The following is a 24,552-nucleotide window of genomic DNA, read 5'->3' as shown; positions in this document are numbered from 1 at the left end:
TAAAAAGTAATGAAAGTTACGCCTGAAGGAGTGACATCAAAATTAAACAGCACCTATGTAGTAACTCGAAGCTAGAGGGATCAACTAAGTTTATCATAAACCATCAATTAATTTCTCGATACTTTTCTGGGATTACCCCTTTCGCAGATCGGACTTTCATAGCGCAACAACGGATCATTAGGCTATAACCATTACCATATTTTCAAAAGCTTGATGTACTGACAGCACCATTTTGCATTGGTTACATTTTTTTTTTAATCCACAATTATTTCGAAAAAAAAAAACACAATCTGCATGGAAATATGCAAATACGTGCTGAAAATAGAGATAACCTGAGAATTCCCGCTCATAGCTGAACTTTTCTCGTGAATTCCTGCATAATAATGTACTGAATATAAATGACTGCGAAAAATTTAATGAGAAATCGTCACCTACTTAAAACTAAAATGCTTTTTTCTACTACCGTCTGTAAAATACCTAATTACCCGCCGATCTAGCGGGCGGGAAACGTCACTTTACCATGTCAGTTGCGTTTCCCATGAATCCGAGCCACTTCGGATATTTCCGGGATGTTCCGCACGGATTTGGCAGCAATCGGATATTTTCGGAGATATTTCCCACGCTTTTAATGTCAGCGACTGCATTCGTGTTGTTTTGCGAAAATGTATCCAAAAACGTAAAAAAAGTATAGTATGCAACACGTTCGGTAAACTTTTTAACTCACTCGTTTATTAAAAACTCGCTCCGCTCGTGAGTCAAATGACGTTTACCGCACTTGTTGCATAATATACTATTAGAGACTTAATTTTGAATTTTGATGTTTTTAATTTTGTAACTTGTTATTTTCACCTGACCTATCTCTTCGTATTGCCAACTGTAATAACTTACGTAATTAAGTATCGAGCCTACCAATTGGGGATTAAAGTTTTGTACGCTGTCTGCGTGATTGTATCGTCTTTTTGGACAATGAAAGAAAATAAATACAACAAAATAAATATATTTTACTCAGGTTTCAACGTGGAACTTAAGTCACTATCACAACGAAGTTCACGTAAACTTATTCATACACTCCATTAATGCGATATCGGTGCTCGTAAGTTGGGACGAATCCATATCGTCGTTGCCCCACTCTAATTTCGCGCTCGAGTTCCATTTCTCTTCGACGCTTACCACTTTTTTTCGACACAGTGTTAAAAATTCGGCGAAATCCTTAAAAAACGCGCGATCAAACCTTAAAACTTTTGAAAACTCCTTCTAATGACTCACCCGTTCTTCGAGCTCTGCGTTTAACGCCTGACACGCGTCTTGCAAATGTTTGCACCTCGAATATTTCGCAACTGTGGTGTAATGGTCCGCGCACGCGCGACTATACGTATCATACGCTTGTTGAAACGTCAAATTCGATACTGTTAAGACGTCCCCGTCTTTGACCGACCCCAGGAGCGATATATTCCGCGGCGATTCGTACACATTCACCAGCAACAACCTATGAGGGCGTTTCGAAAGTTTTCCGAAAGCACGGGAGCCATTGTGCAGTTACGTCATCACTTAGTTCACTACGGGATGTCGTACATTGACGCAGGAATTTCGCTTGTCAGTTTTGAAATCCGTGTCACAATTATTAAATTTGGCGGATGATTAAATCGTGTCATTTCAAAACTTGTGGATCATTTCACTCGAGAAAAAAACTGTGTGGTTTTACTCTTGAACGCCGTACACTTTGTAAGTATTTAATGTCTCCATACTTGAGACCATTTTTATGAACGATCAAAGTTCAGACCACAGAACACTCCTTTCTAAATTCGGCGGGTATGAAAAAAAATTGAAACTTTCCTTTTTTCCAAATGAATACTATAATTTGTGGAACTGTTTCTTTGTACGTGAAGTCGAAAATCTATATAACTTTTTCGTGGATTTTGGATAAAAGAAAAAACCAGAATGGACGAGACTTGGATATGGTTCTCTGCAAACAGTTCGGGAATAATATGGTGACGGAGTTCGTTAAATAATTTGACGCGCTGACTCTAAAAATGGCCTTTTAGACTATGCCAGTCTTTAAATACTGGCTGCAAATCGATGACCTACCGCGATTCAATGAACACAGAAAATTTTGAAAGGCGATTTATGGGAAAAGCACACTTTTTTAGCCCATTAAAAGTTTTAGTTTTGTACCCAATATGCAATAGGATAAAAACTAACTTATGTAATTCTTTTATTTAAAAATGTTCTCATTAATAGTAATGGACTTAGCAAATACGTAATCAAAGTTCAGCAAAGTTTAATGAAAGACCAGCTATAGGTGTTAGAGAAGTCACACTGTTCAGAAAAACTGCATTCTTTGAATATGAATTTATTTCAAAATGTAATCTTTCAAGGATGCATTGATATCAAAGAAGGTAATTATAGAAAACCAGAAACTTGCAAAATTGGAGATCAAAATAAAAGAATCAGGGAAACTGAACACAAAACACTGAAATTGGGTCCAAACTAATGAATTTTGAAAGAAGATAGAGGAAAAACATAATAATCGTTTTTGGACTGAAATGTTCTGAATATTTGAGACCCTTACGAAATGTATTAAAGCTTTTTAACGAATCTTTTTTAAAAATGAAGGAAGAGCACCGGTAAAAGTTGAATTTGTATATAGACGTTTTTACACGTGATTTTCGTTTCTTTTAAGTTTTGTCTCTTTTCACATTAACAGTCAATATTTTGTTTTCTTAGTGAAATAAATAAAACTGATGGATTTGTATCTTTTTCCAGTAGTATTTAAATAATAGGCAGCAGTTCGTTAGAACAATTATCTGTGTATCAGATATGGGTGATGTTACTTCGGGAGTGCCACAGGGTTCAATTCTTGGACCCTGTTGTACCAAATTCATTCATAAGCTGATGACATCTATATTTAATTCAATTAGTTATGATAACATCGAGGCTAATTTTCGTTTAGGTCATCAAAGTCTTTCTCAAAATAGCAAAAATCACGATCTTAATGCTTTACTAAAATACCTGAAAGATCGTTCGCAATGCTCCTCTAAGGACGAAAAACATTTTGGATATGAGGATGATTTCAACGTTGCTTTAGCTATAACGTCATTAAGCCTTCTAATAATTAAAGACTGAAATTTTTAGGATATTTTAGATTTTTGCCCATAAAGGACACACCCTGTATATTATACAATCATTGTTCGAAGTAGAAGTTATACCCCTGGATTTTCCACGCGTCCTGGTTCAAGAATTTGCAGTGCGCCGTAATAATTAATGACGTCATCGCGTCTTGACAGCCCCCGAAATAACGATTTCAATATGGATTTTTTCAAATATTTTTGCCTATAATTTGAAAAAAAAAATTTTTAAACCGTTTTAAAAAATTCTAATGTCGACATGGACTTTTATTTCTCTGCTGAATTGGAAGTTGATATCGGCAAATTTAGGACACTTAACACATTTCTCATTTAGTACGGAATATCGGGGACACTCTGTACAATACGTGAAAACCTTAAATACAAAAGTTTTTGCTGTCTATGGGGGCTATATCGCAATATAAAAGAAAATGAGATCTGAATCATAGTCTTTCAGTTACAACCAATTTTCAATAATAGGGGGACCCATTTTTCAGTTTTTTTGAATTTGTGGCGCACCCTGTAGATTTCCATGAATAAAAGAGCCGTATCTTGTGCTTCTTCTGGTTCAAGAATTTTTTTGGTCTCGTGAACAGTTTTTGAAAAATGATGTTTTTTGTAGACCCTTGCACAGGCGATTTTTTATTTTTTTAGAATACTTCTCGACCCTCCCCCCCTACCATTTTCAATAGGTTCCGTCACTGGGTAAAGCGGCATATATGTGCCAAATATGAAGTCGATTGCTTCAAATTTCGGACACTTATCGTGGTTCATAGCAAGGTCCAAAAAACAGTCGAAAATCGCGAAAAAAAGATGGATACCGGCGTAGGATCAGGGCCATTTCTTATAAGCTTATGTGCCTCGTGGAGAGTTAAAATGGAGGCAAATTTCAATTTTGTAGTTCTAACCGTTCGAAAATTATTCAGTAAAAACCAAAGGACGAGAACAGAGAACGGACAGACAAAAAAATTTTTTTTTCGACGGTGATCATTTCTGTACCAACGGCGATCCCATATTACCTACAGTTATCTAGATATAACAAGAGTGGACACCCGCCCCCTTTTGACTGGTCTCATTAAAATTAGAAAAACTTCCTAACGTGGATACATAATGCACCATGAACAGTACGAACAATTGCAGCTAATCCTGGTAGGCAAAATTGAGGGTAAGAGAAGGATAGATAGAAAGAAGAAACATCAGAGACTGGACACACACCAATGGTAACACACTACTTCATCACTTTGTCATATAAGGCACATAGTAGGAGGATAGCTAAGACATACGGATCATTTTTGATTACGTCACTACGTGTGACATAACTGCACAACCGATTTTAACGGAGCGTACCTTTCCGACGGGCCGGCGAGCCAAAAATCCTGAAAATTACTCTCGATCCGCTTTTTCACCAACACGCCCACTGTGTCGAATTCCCTGAACGCGACGCCCGGCGCCAAGCGATCGATGAGCGTCACCCTTCTTTTGAGTTTATCGAATTTGTCATCGCAAGTAGGCCGTCCTTCGCGTCGAAACCGGGTGTGGCTGTTGCTGCCAAGCCCCCAATTTTTGCTGCGTGACAGAAACACTTTTTCATTAGCGAATCGTTTTAATCTAGTCGCCTACCTGCACGTGACGTTAAAAGCAGTTACTATTTCTTCTTCTTTTAGAATTTGAAAGTGCGTTTCGGACGGCCTCCAAACGTTGAACGTATAGTCTTTGGCCACGTCGTCGCAGTCCACCACCCTAAGTTTTAAAAGGGGCGTGACGTCGCGCGAGACGCGGCTTATCACATCGCTCGAATGTGTGTTAACCGTTTCGGCCGCTCGATAGGAATACACAGACTCCTTCTGAGAATCCGTCAGGTATTCCTGAAAAATGGTTTTCGGAGTTTGAAAATTTCCAAAACTTCTAGGTTACAAAATTGTTATTTGTCAAATTAAGTCACATTTGGCGATGATGATGATAGATGCATTCACCAGTTGAGTAGTTACGCATCTTATTCTTTAAGGAAGGCAACGGCCTAGTTTCAAATATGACCACCACAGAGTCGATTATTTTCTCTTTTATTCGGCATAATAAAGTATAGTCTAAATGGTCTAAAATGGAAGTTGTTAAAAATTATGAAAAATTAAAAAAGAAACTTGCCGTATGCTACAGACCAAGGGGTCATCAAGTTGTAAGATTGCCTCCTTACCATTGAATATTTAATCCAATGGAATTGGCGTGACCTCGGTGAGGCAAGTCACGATGATACTGCAGTAGTATCTGTTTGGACGGCAGTTACCAAAGAAAATTTAATCAGTTGTATAACACATACAGAAAACGTAATAAAATAATGCTGGGAAATTTAGACGAAGGATCATTGTCTGGTAGTAGCCGTTTCAATTTTAGCTCGTATAGACGTTTCATCGTAAATACAAAACTAAATATGGTTTACTTGTATATTTACTCATACCTAACTCGTATGATATATATCTTTCTTAATTTTCCGATTTTTTTGGTATTTCTTTAATTTTTATTGCATGCAAATTTTTCGGTTTATTTAAAAAATGATCATAGTTTATCATTAAAGAACACCCTGACCTATTATCACATGAAACAACATGAATCCATCTCTGAGTACGGACGGACTAGTTAAATTAATTTATTATAAGTGGAAGCAAGGTTTATATAGTAAAATGCTTGGTCACAAACTTAAATTTTAAACGGAGTGTCAACATAAATAACTGAAATTCGGTAAATTAATTTCATACTATTTCATGGTATTGTAATTTGCGATGGCAGTGTGCGCATCGCATAGGTAATGATTGCCTAAAAAAGAACCATAGAAGTAATAACATTTAAAAAGGGTACCTCTGCATCTAGTGACCTCTTCAGGGAGCTAAAGTTCAACGTTGTATTATTAAATTGCCTAATAATTTCCGAGTTCCACAGCTTGGTGTGACTGGTACCATGAGAAACAGCTATGTAAGAGGAAATTATCAGTGAATAAAATAATATATTCCACGGATGAGTTCTTTCAGAACAACTGGCAGAATGGAAGTAAAGGAAATTTTATATTTTGTCTTATTATGTATAAAAATAAAGGGAAGTTTATAATAAAAACAATATTTTTCAATATGAAGGCATAAGTTTTTTCCTCAAATTTACTTAAGAAGGATGATAGGAATAGTCTGCAATCGTTTAAAATAAAAATAAAAATATATGCAGAAAGGGTTTTTATAATAATAATAATAATAATACTTAAAATAAATTAATACAAAATGCGCTATTTTTCTTATTTATAGTAAAAACTACCCTTAGGCTTTTCGCATTTGTCTTGAAACATCCTGTATACAGAAGATATCGACATTAATCAAAAAATAGGGAGAAATATCTGCGGTTTCCTCATAAATAACACAAACAAGGCAAACCAATTTTGACATTATCGTTAATAAGTTTTAATTGGATTTCTTGGATTATTGTAATGATTCTCAGATAATTTTAAAATTGAATTGAAAGCATAAGATAAGGTCAAATTATACTTGGTATTTTTTTTATCAACACAAAATTAATAATTATCGAAATTCCTAACTAAATATGATAAACGTGCTCTTTTTTTCTATGTTGGGATAAAAATAAATAAAAAAGATAAAAAAAAATATCTGTGAAATATGTGAAATCATACGCATCTGTGAAATCTTGGACGGTATAAAAGATGTATTACTCTGTTTTTGTTTCTTTTGCAGTAATTAATCAAATCAAAAACCTGCAGGCCTTCAGGATCGTCGCTCCTCTGCAACATCTCGTACAAGGCCCCCGGATCTCTCACTTCCCTGATGTCCTCCTTTTCGATGTGTTTAAAGGTTCGAGGCGCCGACTCCCTTTCCCTCTCGCACTGCCACTCTTGCGTCCTACGTTCCTCCGCCTTTTCATTCCTCCACACTAAAACAACCGATTAAATCTCCTTCCATGAAGGCCAGGCTTAATAGCCTGGCACCTTTCTTTCCTTCAACCGATTCGAGGTACTTGACAGGATATACCCTGGCCAGGTAGAAGCGCGCGCACCCAATCTTGCCCCCCTCGGGGCGAACGCTTGATAAAGACACGGGAAACGGATCGGGGTCCCTTTGGTAACCCAGCTTGGCCCACCATGCGGCCCTTCTGGTCGAGTTATAGCTTATCCGTAAGTAAGCCAGATCGCTGACCTCCAATGGACTGCAAGCTTCGCAGTTCGACAGTTCGGCCCCGCACGTGATTATTTTCGTGCCTACGCGAAGTTTGCCCCGATCAATTTGATCGCACAATGGACGATCGATGACGGTCCTTACGGCGTACCAACCGTCGGTTAGTTCCAACTCGTAACCGGTACCAACCTAAAATAATTTCCGATACAACGCAGCTCCCCAGGGGGGCCCTTCTCTACCCTCGATATCTTGGACACGCATAGCACCAATCTCTTTTGGGCACAGTCGTCTTTTTCGAGAATCTTGCGAACGGCAGGCCTCTCCGCCTTGTCTATTTCGCGGTCGTACCTATACTTTAGCTGTCGCACGACGTTCTCGACGCTCAAGCACCGATCGAATATGTCCGGGAAGGTCCGCTCGTAGCTAGCTAACTTCCACACGATCCATTTGTAGTGATTTTTTACCCACCCCTTGGGAATTAAACCCGGATCCACCCCTAGCATAGTTTTAAAGCTTCGATCCACCTCGGGCAGCCCGATTTGGTTGCCACCGTTTGGAATTACTTTGGCCCCGTCAGCCGTTACTATAAACGGTTGCCTAAAAGCATTGACGGTCACTTCTAACCGTAAAGGATGCCCGACAACTCACTCCTCGTCAACATCGTTTAAATTAAAATGCACCATGGCAGCATTGGTAGGGTTAATCTGGTACACAATATTATCGGCCTCGAAATCGGTCAAATTTTGTCGCCATGCGATAGTTCTCAATCTCCGGCAATGGCCTTTACTTTTGGCAACATACAAAAAACCAGGATTCGCCCTAAAACATTCGCTTTTCACTCGGCGTTGGGCTAATTTTAATCACGATGAAAATCATGATTTTAAACTCCTATTTTTTGAAAGAATTGCAAATAAAAAGTAAAACACAACTATTTAAAAAATAAGACGAATAACACGTACACACATATACGCTTCATGCTTCTGAATTTTCGTTGTATAGTTGGAACAAAAGTACTACTTTCCCCCCAAAAGTCCGGTGTTTCCACATTCATTATTAATTGTTTCTAAAGCAAGATTCTTTTCTCCGGGTGTTAACTCATATTCTCATATGGTTGTGTTTTCGAGGGTTCAACACATTTTTTTTTTAACAAAACTTCTGGATTCCTCTTCTTTCAGTGAAACACTGAAGAATACAACAGCATGATTGGCGAAACGTTAGCAAGTTCGACTTAACAACAGGAGGAATCCAAAAGTTTTGTAAATAGTATTACAGTAGCCTGTGGAAGGTTCTTTGAAAAATTAATTCAACATATGGGATATAAAATGATATGGCGTGAGTGCCTATGTATACTGATCCTGAATTTGTTGTATTTTTGATAAAGGTAATTCTACATTTTCGACGATATATTGTGTATGTTTCCACTGCTCTGCTGCATCGAAGATAGTGGCGGTTTTTCTATGCAAAATGTTAAGAGCAACTGATATTATATGTTTAAGCCCAATAATATTCTATTTTCCGCTAGTACATTGTACCATATTGTTTATAAAGGCTTTAGAATATTTTGTAATTGCGACAAAAAAAAACAGGGAAATACATATTCTTATGAAACTTAAAAAATCAATTAAAATAAAATTGAACTGAGGTGGCTTTCACTTGATGAAAATCCATTTAACAAAATAAATAAGAACTACAAGTTCAGATTTTCACGAAATTATATATTTTCACATGACAATTGTTTCGACAACACCGTGTTTTACAGAGAAATTCTCCATTTACAACTAACTATATTTTTATTTTCAGGCCTTTCTACAAAGGTCTTATTTACTAACAGAGAATTAATTTCGTCCCAATTATAGCATGCTCCTATTTTTGCCTATCAACACTGCTTTTTATTTTTTGGTAAGAGATTGGAATGCTATATAGCAACAATTGGGCACATAAAAGATAACCGTGGCTCTGCAGTTCTATGAAACTCAGTTACTGATTTTGACAATGTCAGAAATATCAGTTCGGGTTCCATTGATATCAGTCACATCGATGCCCTTAAAATTTAATTTTAATTTTTAAATTAAAAATTAAAAATTTATTTATTTATTTATTCTCATGATATTAAAAAAAAACATGGTTTCAAAAAAAAAATGATTTTTGATTTTTTTAATAAAAACATACTACTTTTCATTAATTGGTAAGAAATTGGAATACTATATAGTAGCTCCGATTCGGTACATAAAACATAATTGAGGATACCATCCTCTTTGTATGAGACAGGGGGTAGATTTTTAATACTGTCACTTTTTCATAGCTCTGCAATTCCATGAAATTCAGTTGCTGATTTTAACATAATATCAGAAATATCAGTTCGAGTTCAATTGATATCAGTTAAGTTTAAGTTTAAGCCCTTAAAGTTTGTTAAAAACAACGGAAAATAAATATTGTTATGAAATTTAAAAAGATCATGATTAAAAAAAAACAATGATTTTTGATTTTTTTAATAAAAATCACGCTACTTTTTATTTATTGGAAAGAAATTGGAATGCTATATAGCTCCAATTAGGTGCATAAAAGATAATCGAGGATACCATCCTTATTGTATGAGACTGGGGGTAGATTTTTAATCCTGAAATATCAATTTGAATTTGATTGATATCAGTTACATCGATGTGCCCTTAAAATTTGTTAAAAACAACGGGGAAATACATATTCTTATGAAATTAAAAAAAAAATCAAACAAAATAAAAAAAATGATGATTTAAAAAAAAGCAATGATTTTTGATGTTGTTTAATAAAAATCAAAGTTTGCTCAACACTTCAGAGTATTTTGCACGTTTTCCATAATCACACAGACTTACTTGACATTTTCCCTGGGAAACAAGAGAAATTGGCGTTGGTCACTCAAAGCCGTCTCCCTCTGGCCGATAATCCTCAGCTTTTCTTCGAGCAATCGGCGCTCATTGCCTATGTCGTGCAACACTTGGTCAATGCCGACCTCCGAGGGGTTCCGAATTTGGAACCTGCCGCTTATCAGTGTGCGTTCCACAACAATTTTACCAAAGGACTCGCTTTTGGGTGTATTTTTCTGAACTGAAAAGACATTGGTACGTTTTTGAATTGGAGTTATGTCGCAATTAACTTTGGGGGCGACGTCCGCTCTGACCGGAGTCGACGTGCTGGAAAATTCATCTTCGAAGAGCATCTTTGCTCGTTTTAAGCTCCTGTCTGATACGGTTATCGAGGGAGACACATGGACTCCTAACCTCTTTTTGGGCCTCCTCAGAAAATTCACATTGCCATGCGTTTGAGACTTATTTTTCATAGATACGTTCAAATCAGTTGTTTGAATTTTATTAACACTCTTTGACTGCGTGTTTGGTGTGTCAGGAAAACTGATGTGCTTACAAAATGCATTTTTCACAGTTGAAGATATTAGTTTTTCGGAATCGGTAAAGCCTTTAAAGTCTAAAAGAAATTCGATATCTAACACACACAAAAGTATTTCACTCATACTTACCCTCATCAACGCAATAATTGATTCTATTAAAATCATTACAATTGTCCACTGTAGTTGCAGAAGCTTTTGAAAAACCTCTCAAATTTTCGAAGCTGTGTTTTAAGTCATCAAAATTTTCGTCGGCAAATAGTTGTTTAAAATTGCCATTTTTATAGCTACTGGAGTTGTTCCTTATTTTTTCTTCATTATTTTTTAAATCATCAAAATCTTCATTATCAAATATATTTCTGAAACCACTATTGCCAGAGATTTTAGGTACCCTCCCTGCTTCTGAAGAACCTTGTTTAACAGCTGAAGCAACATCCAATTCCAAGTTTACTGTGAGCATTCGGTTTGTTGATAATTTATTCTTTTCAGAAGCTTTAATAAAACCTCCGAAATTGCGTCGGCCCAATTTTAAGTCATCAAAATTTTCATCTCCAAACATGTCAGGTAAAGTTGCTTTAGTATTAGTTTGCTCTGAATTAACTAACTTACTTTCTAAAAGTGCACTGCGCTTATCTGGTGAGCTTTTAGTGATAAGAAAAGAACTTTTTTGAAATCCATTAAAATCTTCTGGCAATTGAAGATCATCAAATTGTTCATCCGGAAAAATATCTGAAGTGATTTTGGTGCATTGTTTTTCAGTGCACTTTTCCTTTGCTAATTTACAGTTAGCACCGCTTGGTAAAATGGATGTAGATTTTTGAAATGATTTAAAATTTTCATTCTCAAAAATATTTTTTGCAATTGTTAAAGTTTCTTTATTGCTAAATAATTCTTTTTCTATAAGGAAGGAACATTTTTTAAACCCATCAAAATGCATTGGCAATTTAATATCGTCAAGTTGTTCATTCTGAAATATGTTTGGGCCGTTGATAAACTGCCTCTCGGCACACTTTTTAGCTTCCAAATCAGAATTGGAATTTACCTGTTTGGGTCTCAAAATAGATGAAGATTTTTGAAATGCTACGAAACTTCCTTGTAACTTAAGATCATCAAAATTTTCATTTTCAAAAATATTCCTTTTAGCTGTTGGAATTTTATCGAAACCACCTTTGAATGGCTTCAAATCGTCAAAATTTTCATCCGTGAATATATTTTTCACACTCCTATTTCCTCTTATCGTACTTTTTGTAAAGATTCTAGGTGCAGGCTCCAAGTCTCTAATTACCATTGCACTAACATCATTTTCGGATATAGCCGGTCCAAGCATAAGCTCGTTTTGCCCAAGTGTGGAGCTGTAAGCTATTTTATCATAATTTTTCTCCATATCAGCTTTCCATTTTTTCAGGTATTCAATTTGATGTACCAGAGAAACATCCGGTCCTAATTTCTCCGAATAAGTGGCGATTTCGGGCTCCGTTTCATCGACAGGTTCCTTATTTTCTTCAGTTTTAACCTTGTTGCGAATATTTGAATATTTTCTCTTTTTTACATGTAGCACTTTCCTATAGGATCGGCTATTACTAAGAACTGGCGAAAGCGACTTTTCCGGAACATCGGTATTTTCGGGAGAATTCTGGCAGGCCATTAGCAGAATTTATATTGCGCGAAAACAAGATTTTGAATTGCCCTGATTTTTAAACGAATTTTCGAAATACAAGGTTAGAGTCATGTGTATTTTAAATCTTCCTTCCAATTCCCAGGAACTGAAAAAAATATATATCCAATATTGCCGCTAAATGCATACGCGGTTGCCGACTTAAGGGGCGTCGTTCGAATTCGCGTTTGCGCGTTAGAAACCCCCAGTCCCGCACTCTTAATCCGTTTCAAAATAAATTTTATATTGCCGGAAGACTCCGATGGTCGAAGAAGGGTGCGCAAGAGTTCGGCGTGCAATCGGGCGCAGTTTACTGCGGCAACGTTCAAAATTCGACGTCTGTAGGATGATGGACTGACGTTTTTCCAACAGTCTTTGTAAAAATACAGGATGGCGGACGACATTAAAACTGTCGCGGACGCCGAGTTCGGCGACGGAAACTACAAAAGTTGTTTCGCGCGGTCCGTGGCTGTGAACGCGCAACACAAACATCCGAAAATTGAACCGCGAAAAAGTAGTGACGGAAACGAAGAGATTTCCGATGGTCTGTGTTTTTTTTCCAGGGACCGTCCAGAGCCAGTGAGATTCCGCAAGGTTGGTATCGTAAATTTTAAACTGCAAAGGTTCGACGTCTTATCGTTTGTCGATATTACTGGACGTCGAAACATGTATTATAAACATCTTGTACGTCAACTTTTAAATTTCATACCGGCCCAAAGAAACAATTTTATTTGATACTGCCGTTATTATTATCATTTGATAATTAATTTAAATGAAACGTCACATATTTTAACTTTGCAAGTTTTTATTTATTATCAAAAAATCTGCTTTTGCAGAAAATGTTTTTTGTATTCCGTGCAACTAAGCATGGTGGGTGGAGATTTTTAAGCTGCATTGTATAATTCTCCCTCTCATTCAACGACTAGTTTTTTTGTCTGTTTACCTTGGTTTTTCTTCAATCTATTTTTTTTGTTATTGTGGAAATTACGACCTTGCAAAAACACTGATAAACGCGAGCGTCGTTCAATTTTCGAAAATTTTGACGGCGGTCACCCCAACTAGGTGCGAAATTCTTCCCAAGGCCGTGGCTCTCTTTTTCTTTAGGTAATTTTGAGCAGATGTTCGGCGACCTCCGAAATCTCGTCGCCGTATAAAAGGCCGAAAAGCAGGTCAATTTTGAAGAAACTTGGCAACAGACGGTAGCACTGGCTCCGCTTAGCACCCAGTCACCAGATAATTGAAAATATATTTTCATACTCGACATTTTGCTCGAGAATTTTAAACGAGTAGGCCTTGCATTAATAACGGAAACAACTTTGCACTGGCGGTTTTGGTTAGTTGTCAAATAAATGGGATCGTATAGTTTGTTTTCTGAAACGCGAGAATATTGCCAATATTGCGAAAGCAAACATTAATAGTAAAGTTTGAAAAGAACTGGCCAAAATCGAAACATTTGTCGTTAAAAATACGTTTTTTTAAAGTATTTAATTGAATTTCAAATACAATTTTTTAAAGTATATTTACGACATTAGCTGTGTTTAATACATGTAATTAATATTAATTTGTATGTAATGTTAATGTAAAAAAACTTTAGATAAAAGTTTTGATTTTAATTACATTCATTTAAAATTTTATTGACAGTTGTATTTAAATACAAAGCATGTGTTTCAAATACGTCTTTAAATACTTGTATTTAATATTAATAATGGAGTTAATGTAATAAAACTTTGGATACGTGTATGTGGTTAAATACTTAACAACCCTGTGTATTACTTTGGCACTGTCCAACGCCTGCTTGTTCAAATTTCAAAACTTCAACTTTATCCAGGAAAGCTCGAGCAAGATGTCAAGTATGCGATATTCTTGAAAAGGTGGTTGTAAGTTTGCCGTTTTCCGCTCACCCAAAATGAAACCTAAACTTTGGCTAGCTTTCGACTAAGCTTTCAACTGATCCCGACAAAAGGACGACTGCAATTATCGCGGGCATTAGCCGCTGCTCAACCAGATTGCACCGTACACCATGGGGGCCAGTCAAGTGATTAATTTTGCGGTCTGAGTGTTGTGATGTTAATTTTGATTGCGATTCCGAGGGAAAGACGTTATTGGATTGTTGGCAACTGCGGCGGCACAGAGGCGAATGTGGCGAAAATACCTGCCAAAAATCAGGAATGCCACCTTGAGAATTTCAGACAAACCTCGTTAGCACATATAAAAGAAATGTGCAGAATTTTTAGGGGATTTTTTTCAAGCGTAGGGGAGACCCACCTCAAAAATTACCCTTTTTTTTTTCTTCTAATAATTATAAACTAATAGTAAAATGGAGCACTTAAAAATTCCAAAAAAACAGTTATTCCATATTATTAACTTTTTGATAATTCTATGGGTTTAGAGTTTTCGAAAATCTTATAAATACCAATAACAAATAGTAACTAATCAGTAACGCTTTTTTTAATTATTATTATATTATAACATTATCAATATAAAATAAAAAATATGTAAATCAATATATAATAAAAAGCTTGAGTGGGACGTCTTGCCGCACCCTCCTCTATAGTATACAGGATGTTCCATTAAAAATATATAACTTGCACCTGTGCGTGATTTATATAAAAAAATATATCTTGCAAATAGCAATTTTTTTTGAACAACTTTTGTATTTCCTTTTTTTTCTCCAAACGTTACATAAAAAAGTGAAATGATGACTAATTACGCAGTCTTTTCCCGGAAGCATTTTCACTTTCAAATTTTTTTTGTACCTATTTTCCCTTCTTTTCGGCAATAATTGATATTTTATGAAAACTAAACACGGAAATTTTGGATAATAAAAGAAAAAATTAAAAAAAAAAAACAAAATGGCGGATGTTGTTAGTATGAGTTATGTCACTGTTTCCAAATGATTTTTATTGGTGATTTTCAGAAAATTCCGCCTAGAAAGCTAGTTAGTTTTGGTTAGTTAGCTAGAAAGTATGTTGCGGTATATGCGTGCCAGAATATTTGAAATTCTGTTCATAATTTTTTTTTCATAGCTATGAAATTCAAAAAATATTATGTAAAACTAAATATACGGGACATTTTTAATACTTGACCGTCCAATCTACTAATTTCAAACGTCTTCCACAGTTTAACCTTAAAAACGAATATTATTTATTGTATGGCACTGAGCTACATAGAACATTTCTTGTAAATGGTGTTATTTTATAGTGGGTTATGTTGAAAATCTTTCCTTTTGGTACATAATTTTTCAAAAAAAAAAAAAGAATAGTTTTCACTATTTCTTTGGAGAAAAAGTTGTTACTTCCTTGCATTTCCGCTCTCGAGCTGAATTTGCGGTCTTGCTTGAAATATTTTTGATTACGATAATAAAATTCTCATTTTTCGTTTGTATTTATCTGTTCTTGTTTTTCAACAATAGTTACTATTTTTAGGCCACAATATTTTGGATAATGAAGAAAACAATATGTATACGATAATTTGACTGAACAGGCTGGGCATACTGTTTTATGTCTTCCTCCATGTCATTCCATGGTTAACTTCAACCCCAAAAATGTAATTAATAACATAGCAAATTCAGTACAACACATTATACAAATTCTTACTTCTTACTTACAAAACAACATAAATACTATTATAATTAATCACAATGACGACTGTGATAGTGAAACAGAATTAAATTTAGACATTTAGAACAGAAACCATGGCAAATATCTAAGCATTTTTGTTTTAATTCGAATATTTCTGCAAGAAGAAACACCTAATAGATTACGAACAATTTTGCAAACCATATCGACGTCAACACAGAGGTTTTCAAAAAAATTCTGGCTTAAAACGGCTAGAAAGTAGGTTGAGTTACGTCGTATACCCTGACCAGAAATATTGTGTTTTTACAACGACCCTGTGATCAACTTTGCCTACTGTTTATTACTCCAAAAGACTTACCTGTAAGATAAATAGAGAGACAGATACTTACACTTACCATTTGAACTATCCAGTGAAAATAGCCTCGCAGGGTCAAAGCTCGAGAATCAGGTACATAAGTACGTACTTACTGCAAATACCTTCCTAATATAACACGTACTGTACTAATATAACACGTGCAAAAAATCCTATAAGAGTTCCAAAGCACAAACTTGTTACATCAGACAAAAATTCTTTAAACATTAAGATAGGTACAGACATATGGCTTTTGAGGTGTTCAAAAGAAACATAAGTGTTGCTTATTGAAAATTGTTTCTATAGTGTGGACGAGTATTCCATCAAAATAAAAAAACTAAATCAAAATCCTTGACTTAGTGTACGATTTTTATACTCCGTATTAGTGTGGTTGACCTTTATATTTGTTATTGTTCACTACATCTTTACACTTTTTACTTTTGTATTTTACCTTATATTGACAGGCCGCAATTGTATTATTATTGTACAATATGTGGTTAATAAAATAAAAATTCTTCTTCTTCAGATTACACTATAGAGTGAAATCAAACTCAAAAATGATTGAAGAAAATCCTTTGTATAGTTGTTTACTAACTACCTTTTCCACATGTTTTTTTAATTCGAATCGAGAATCATCGAAAACAAAAATTAAAGTTGCATTCAAACGTCCATCTTCTATTACAATTTAACCTTAAAAACGGCGAAATCGTATCGAATATCGTCTCCTTTTCAGTTGTTTTACTTGCAACTCTTTTGTTCGCCACCGACGGCGGCCATATTATATGCCGCCTACCGGAACTACGCTTGCTGGGCTCGCTGACTAAAAATTGTTAAATCAGTTGGACCCCCGACTCAGTGCTTCGCCAATTAGTCCTTGTGTGTTCGCCAGTGGCGTCCGAAAAAAGTTATAAACATATTTCGTGTACAATATCCCATAACTAAATCTAAAAACTGTCAAAATCTTTGGTTAAATAGTTAAATATGAATAGAGTGCCCCCTTTCACAATTGTGTTTGGTCAAATTAAATAAATTCAATCAAGTAACTTTTTTCGTAAAAAAAAATCGAACGAATTTTAATAGAAATTTTCAAAATTATGAACATTAGTTGATTTAAAAAAAATCCATTAAAGTGATTATAAAATAATGAATTATTTACCGCATTATCAGGATTTTCATTAGTTGTTGAATATCTATCAACCTCGGGTTTATTAATTTTGTTGGCTACATTGTTATTGCGTACGTATATACTCTTATCTGTAGCAGTAACTTTTTTCATTCATATTTTCCTGTGAAATATCGTGGTTTCGCGGTTTGCAACGACACTGCCTCAATATGGACGAGGCACGCACATATACGAGGGGACGTAGTTACGCAGTGAGTTTTTCCAGGTGGAAAAAAGTGGTTTCCGGCAGCACTCGTCTATACGTTTCGTTTCATTAGGCCGGTAACCGCTGCGTCGAGCAACCAGCAAGTTCCCATTTCCACCGGTAGGGATCGTGGTTTTTAGATAACGTGGTTGACGTTTACATTTCTTGTAAAGTAGGCATCGTTAGGGACAAATCGCACGTTGCGGCAACGTTGCATACAACCGACACCGCAGCTGAGAACTGTTTAATTTTTACGGTCCATGTTGTATTCGAGGTCTGTGTTCGGCACGGGTTCGTGCCCTTATATGGTCAAGAATAAGATCTGGCAATGTCAAGACACGTAATTTTTGATTTCCAATAAAAAATTGCAAGAAATTAAGCTACGAATTTAGTTTTGCAACATTAAACTACCCAACAGGTGTCGTTATAGTATATCCCATAATTAAAATATTCAAAAAACAATCGAATTTGCAAAAGTTGTTTAGTTTAATAATCCTTGAAGATAGGATAGAGTGCTTTGATTTTAAAAGTTTTATCGATAGTGCACAATCTTTATGGAAGACATGTTATTTGCCACTTAATAAAATGGTTTTAAAATGCCAGGTAGGCAAGAAACATCGCTAAACTTCGTGATTTCATAGCGAAATTACGTCGTTAATTAGGCCCAGGGCTGGTCGACTAAAAGGTGTAAATCAAAGGGATGTCCGATACGTTAAAAAAATCATCGTAGTGCCCAGTGCTCATGGTTTTGATGGTTAGTGGATGAAAAGAGGAAAGCCTGTAATATCTGGGAGAACCTCGCCACACATTATATTCACAACGATGCTGATACCAAACGAAAAATATGGTGCAAAGTAAATCAAAAAATGAAACCAGAAAACATAACACCTGCAGTAGATGAAGAAAGCGGGAATCAAAACTAACCAAAGCAACTCCTACCCAGTGTTCAGATCTAAACCCCATTGAGCATCTTTGGGAGGAGCTTAAACGAAGATTATGAAAATACGGCATCACAAATAAAGATTCACTAAAGGCTGCCTTACAGCTTGGGCTCAAATTACTCCAAGCGCAATTGAAAATTTGGTTCTTTCTATGCCGAGAAGAAAAAAAACGTTTAATTTTTTTAATTTTGAGTTTGTATGTTGCCTTTTTTGAGCTATTATTTGCCATTAAATACCTTTTTGCGAGTTCATTTATAGTGTTAAATAAAAGTTTGTAGTTTTTAGTAATGTAAACTTTTGTGGCTCACGGTAAGTGCGCAGTTACGTCACATGTCGCTAATTCAGAGCGCGCTCGGTTTCCCAGCGATTTTATAATAATTGAACAAATTAAAATAATTGCAAACACATATCCAGGCGAATGTGCGGCGGGAATTTTAAAAATCGAGCGCTTTCACCGTTCCCAGTGGTCGCGAACTGGGAAAATTTCGATCGAAACTTTAATATTCTCTTGTAACGCAATCGTTGAGACTTTTAACGTCCCATTATTTCCGTCAGCAGATGGTAATCTCGTGCTTGAGTTTTGTAAATGTCGATTCGTCTAATTAACTGCTGACATTTTGTAATATCCATCTCTGTGGCTGTCTATCCGACGACATTTTATCTCTCTATGGAATTATGGGCATTGTAAAACGTAGAAAACTTACGCCAGATGTCGTATGGCGTTTTCGAGGTTATGTCAAGTCATATCCGATTAAAATGTCGACGGCCCAAAATAATCAACTCAACAGGTCGCTGTGGATTTAAACTGCCCAAAATATAGTCAAAATATCCAGATGGATAAATTCCACATAGGAATATTTAGGATTTCTAACAACGCCTTCTTGACAGACTTTCGAAGATAAAATTAAAGTCGAAAAATGAATGACATATGCAACAGTTTTGGATACATTCATTACCAACACTTGTTCTCAGCTTCCAATACATGACTATGACCGATAACAAAAAAACAACCTCCCCCGCGGACCATCCGGGCCCATCCGGCCTCCGTGCCGGCGTGAACGGAAAAAAAACGACGGGGCCGACGACGATTATAACTTTAAAACATGCACTGAACACTAACAACACTAAATCTACACAGCGGGGGCCGATATCAAATTTTTGGGGATGAATACAAGAGATTCTGTAGGGAGCGAACGGAAGTTAACCCGCCATTTATAATGCCACCCATAGAATCAGATTATATTCAAGATTTGTTCGTATCAGACCACTGAATATCTTCTTCTTCCCCTTTACGTTTCATGCCAAGTTTGGCACGACTACTGGAATCATACCATGTAATATTAAGAGTTTGATGAACCATGTTATTTGTTGCCCGTAATTTAATGATTTTGCGCAATGTAAGCCTTTAACTCAAACTACTATTTTTGCAGATGAAAGGAATTTTACTGATTAGATATGAAACGCGGTTCGATGCGCATAAAATGCTTTTACACAAAGAAGAGAAGAATATCTAAGACTAAGAGACTGTTATCAGTTTCCAATTTAATGGTAAAATGTATGTTTGAGTTCACTTATACAGTCTAAACTGCGAAGAAAATCTAGGGATCCTAAGGAAGCAATGCTTCTTGGAATATCGTCCTTTGAGTTTTCCTATGTGTTTTCATATGTTCCACCTGAATTCGATAGCAGAGGGGCGTCAAAATGCCGTCATTAACCAAGTCACCAAATGAGGAAAATGACCGTCATATATGACGTCAGCAGGACGTGAATTTGACCTATTAATGTTTCAAACGAACGATGTAATTTGAGTGACGTCTTTTTTTACGTCGACTACTAATTTTTGTCATTTAAGTGACGTCTTTTTACGTCAAGTTAATGTCAGTTTTTGGTCCTTATTACCCAAAAATATAACGATTTTTAAATTGTTTTTTTTTAAATAATTATTAATTAAAGTAAGTAATTATAGAAAATTAAATTAGATGAGTCTTTCTTTTAGAAAATTTGATAATGGTGGAATAATATACCGGGTCCTCTATTTGATCTTATCACGAAAAATGTTACTTTTCATTTTTCAATTTTTCATTTTCCAGGCAAATATAGAATACCATTTTATAAAATTGTGAGCATAGTAAAACTTCAGCTGTCGGAAACGGCGTCAAAAATATAGGGTATTCAACACAGGGCATTTTTGCCTAAAAAATGGCCATAAATCATTCGGTATAGATCATAAGAAATAACAATGACATTAAATATATAAAATAAATTCATAGCTAGGAATATATATTCATAATTACATTTTTATTACAAATGTCTAAATCTAATTCTGTTTCACTCTCAGAGTATAAAAGGTAATGGCATAATATACAAGACGTTCTATTTAAAAAATATAAGTTTGATTTTCCACATATTTACTAATCACCGTGTATATTTGAATATAATTATAAATTGTATCCTTTAATCTCATCAAAACTTATTGTATTTAACATTTTTCTACAAAAAATTAACGAGATATATTATTTTGACACACTATTTGAACACCCTCTGCACATATTGTCCTACGTCATGGTTTTAAAAGGGCGAATTTGATTATAGTTTAAATTAATTAGTAAGTTTAAAGTCCATATCTGGAATTAATCAAGTCATTTTATGACAACATTCTAAGGTTATTTTTGTAACGTTAATAAGATATTCTTTTTTGACGTCAGATTGACGTGTTTTTTTGCATGTCACTTTGACGAGTCGCTGCTGCCTGGGTACTATTTGGGTTATACGGGGGTCTCGAAATTATAATTTTATGTTTTAACCTTAGACATTCTTCACAAATTCGCTGCTATTGAAGCAATGCGCTAATTGAACTTTATTTCATCCCAGTGGCGTCCTGGAAACCGCTCAAATCAATATTTTGGTTAGCGACATTTCAAAATATAAGTTCTTTTTCGATCTGTACGATCTGCTCGTGTCTCGTCTGACGTTTTGGCTGGGCTAAAATTAAATTCCAAAAAGAGCGAGTCCTCGCATTCCTTCGCTTATTTACAGATTCCCGTGAAGACTAATTTAGAATTTTAAACTTGGCCGCGCTGCATTTAGGCTCTAAGGTCCTTATTAATTCGTCATTCGAAATCGAACGGTTCGGCGGAGGCGGAAGGCAGACATCTTGTTTTTAATTGGATCGGAGTTAAGGTTAGGTTTGAGTGGAGGCATGTGGGGCAGAAAACACGGGGCTACCACAGTATCATCGCTTATTTTTTCCGTTAAAAAGGCCCTAATCAATTGTTGGAGACTAACCAATTTCATTGACGCAGTGAAGTAGTAAAACCATATCGCTACTAGACATATAGAGGCCCTGCCTATGCTGACAGCACAGAAACTCATGAAGCAACTATGCATGCGCGAAATTTAAATTTTCGTTGTTAACCAATAGCAGCTCTAATGCCAAATTCTGACGTAGCACCCATAAGACAATGCGGCTTTCAACAACTAACATGGCCGCTGACAAATTGTCGTGACAGTATTTTCTTAAAATATGTCGATAGTTGATATTGTACATCCTGTTTCTAAAATGTTGAGATATGGTCGGACAAGAGGCAAATGTGTGACATTGTATTTGTTAAAAACAACACAACAGTGACAAGTGTTGGGTTGCTATCTGACTCGTAGTCTTTGGAATGTTGTGGTGAAGTGTATTTTGTGATGGGACGCAGTCTACAAAGTCACTACGCGGTTTTGTGTTTTATTTTTTTTTTGTTCTAGAGGGACGCATTATTTTTCTACCATGCTTAGACCAAATTATCCCACGTTTTATAGTTTTTCATTAACGGCTAATAATTTACCCACGAAAACGGCATTTTTCATGGTCTTTTTGATTTTTTGCCCATCATCGACACACCCTGTACATAATTAAAAAAAATGCCGGAAGTAGAGGTTATACCCCTGGATCTCCCACGTTTCCTGGTCTAATAACTTTTCCAATAGAGTAAACGGTTTTCAAGAAAATAATTTATTTCTAAAACTATGTAATACGTCATCATGTGAATTTTTTAAAATATCTCAAGGAGCGCGTGTGATAGACGAAAATCGCAAATATAAAAATTATAGCTCTTGATACGATCTCGAATACCATTTAAACGAATTAGACATATTTTCTACAAATTTTGGAAAAAAACAATTTTTTTGGGTTTTTTATATTTTTGTCTATAATTAAAAAAACCCGTGTATAATCGAAAATATACTTGAAGTTAAATTTTTATTCCCAGATTTCCAGTATTTCCTGGTTCAATAGTTACTAGTTTTCGAGAAAATAACCGAAAAAAAAAAATCAATTTTTTTAAAAAAATACCTCGCGATACTTGATGGCGCCCAGTGTCAACAGTTTAAATGTGATTATAGACTTCTACTTCTGCGCTAAATTTGAAGTCGATAGCTGCAAATTTAAGACACTTATTACATTTCTTAATATAGCACGGAATATGTTGAACACCCTGTACAAGTGAAAACCATAAATGCAAAAGGTTTAGCTGTCTATACGAGCCATATTTTAGTGTAAGACAAATTGACTTCTGAATCACAGTCTTCTAGTTATGGTAAGTTTTCATTAAAAGAAGAACCCCATTTTCAGTTTTTTGCGTCACCCTGTACATTTTTAAAAATTATCACTAATAAAAGTTTATAGCATTTGGTGTTGCGAATCTGTTGGTGCACGATTTTTTCTTAGACCCATGCAAACACAGTTTTTAAATTTTTAAAAATACTTTACGGTCGAGTGGTATTCGGCTGGTTTGGATTGTTTTTTAATTAAGCGTCTTGAAATGTATTTTATGAGATTGATGTAGGAGAGGAAACTTGAGCGATCGATACGATCAGCGCGTATTCTTTTATAACAGGTAGCGTATCCTTTCCGGGCAGGGCCGGACTAAGCCCAGCTACATGAATCGTTGATTTGAAAGACGGCTAGTAATCGGGCCTGTTGTTGCCTGTTTCTTCCTCATTCATATCAGTGGCAGAATGTTGTTTAATTAATTTATTTGCCCTTAGAAACGCCTAATTTTTTTCTTGCTTTTGAGAAAATTGTTGTTCAGAAAATATCAGCATTTTGTATTTTTTCGAAATATGTGAAATTTTCTTCTTCATTAGTTCACACAATTTTTCTGTAGGGCTGTCATCGAAACAAACTATTGCCCTTTTATACTTCTAATATAATGGAAAAAAATGCCAAACTACACGGTCATCCATAATAGTTGCAGCCTACAACGAAATCACATTCAACAAATATGGTTTCGGCAAGATGGCGTTCCTCCTAGATTCAGGATTCGGGATATGAGCATTTTCCTTTATAATAGACAAGTAAAAGTGTGTATCACACGCATGTGCATAGCTTCTGTCATCTATAACCCTAGGTATAGTCTATACAAAAATAGCATTGATATTTTAGAGAGAAACTTTTTGAAATGCGTCTTAAGAGGGCACTGTCGTTTGGGTCCCAAAGAGCAAATAAATAAACCAGTAATATTAATTAAGTTAATTGTTTGAGTTATTTTCAACGAAATTATTATTAACGCTTTATTTACGGAACCCGGCTGGCTAATATTGAAAGAACGGTAAATATTGGAAAAGTTAAAATAAGTCGCAAAGCGTTAAAAACAGGTATACGAGGTGTGGTAAAAAAATAAGGCGACTTTTAGTTTTATCAAAAAGTATTTAGTTATTCATCAAAATTATTGTTGTTCGCTTTAAAGTAAATCTCCTTTCTTTCATTGATTTCTTGAGTGTGTAACAATTTAACAAAATGGAATTTTCCCAATTTAATAATTTGGTCCAAATATGGTCGTTTATCTTCAACACCCATCTAATTCAAACTCAGTTCGCATGCATCTTTTACGTCATCTTCTAGTAACGCTAATATGAAATATATATATATATATATATATATATATATATATATATATATATATATATATATATATATATATATATATATATATATATTCTCACGTATTGATTCA

The 24,552-nt window shown here is 35.3% G+C and overlaps 2 protein-coding genes across 2 annotated transcripts in view; one reads left to right on the top strand and one right to left on the bottom strand.

Annotated features, from left to right (window-relative positions):
* Positions 1-1,010: 1,010 nt before the first annotated feature.
* LOC132698258 (uncharacterized) lies at positions 1,011-12,380 on the bottom strand. The gene is made up of 10 exons (XM_060664228.1): positions 10,794-12,380; positions 10,135-10,741; positions 7,934-8,104; positions 7,525-7,882; positions 7,099-7,474; positions 6,868-7,043; positions 4,743-4,987; positions 4,470-4,688; positions 1,267-1,486; positions 1,011-1,209 (listed from the first exon to the last, which is right to left on the bottom strand). Exons 1-10 carry the CDS (start codon positions 12,304-12,306, stop codon positions 1,048-1,050), a joined length of 4,047 nt encoding a protein of 1,348 aa, XP_060520211.1. The 5' UTR covers positions 12,307-12,380; the 3' UTR covers positions 1,011-1,047.
* A 194-nt stretch (positions 12,381-12,574) lies between these two features.
* LOC132698179 (uncharacterized) overlaps positions 12,575-24,552 on the top strand; it is a 37,624-nt gene continuing 25,646 nt past the window's right edge. The window contains exon 1 of the mRNA XM_060664110.1: positions 12,575-12,909. Coding sequence (XP_060520093.1) covers positions 12,706-12,909 — 204 coding nt within the window. The 5' untranslated portion in view covers positions 12,575-12,705. The remainder of the gene's footprint in view (positions 12,910-24,552) is intronic.

This window comes from Cylas formicarius, unplaced genomic scaffold, assembly GCF_029955315.1.
Source record: "Cylas formicarius isolate icCylForm1 unplaced genomic scaffold, icCylForm1.1 PGA_scaffold_2__14_contigs__length_35257938, whole genome shotgun sequence".
In the NCBI taxonomy this organism is placed as follows: domain Eukaryota; kingdom Metazoa; phylum Arthropoda; class Insecta; order Coleoptera; family Brentidae; genus Cylas; species Cylas formicarius.
This window is presented reverse-complemented; position numbering and strand designations above follow the sequence as displayed.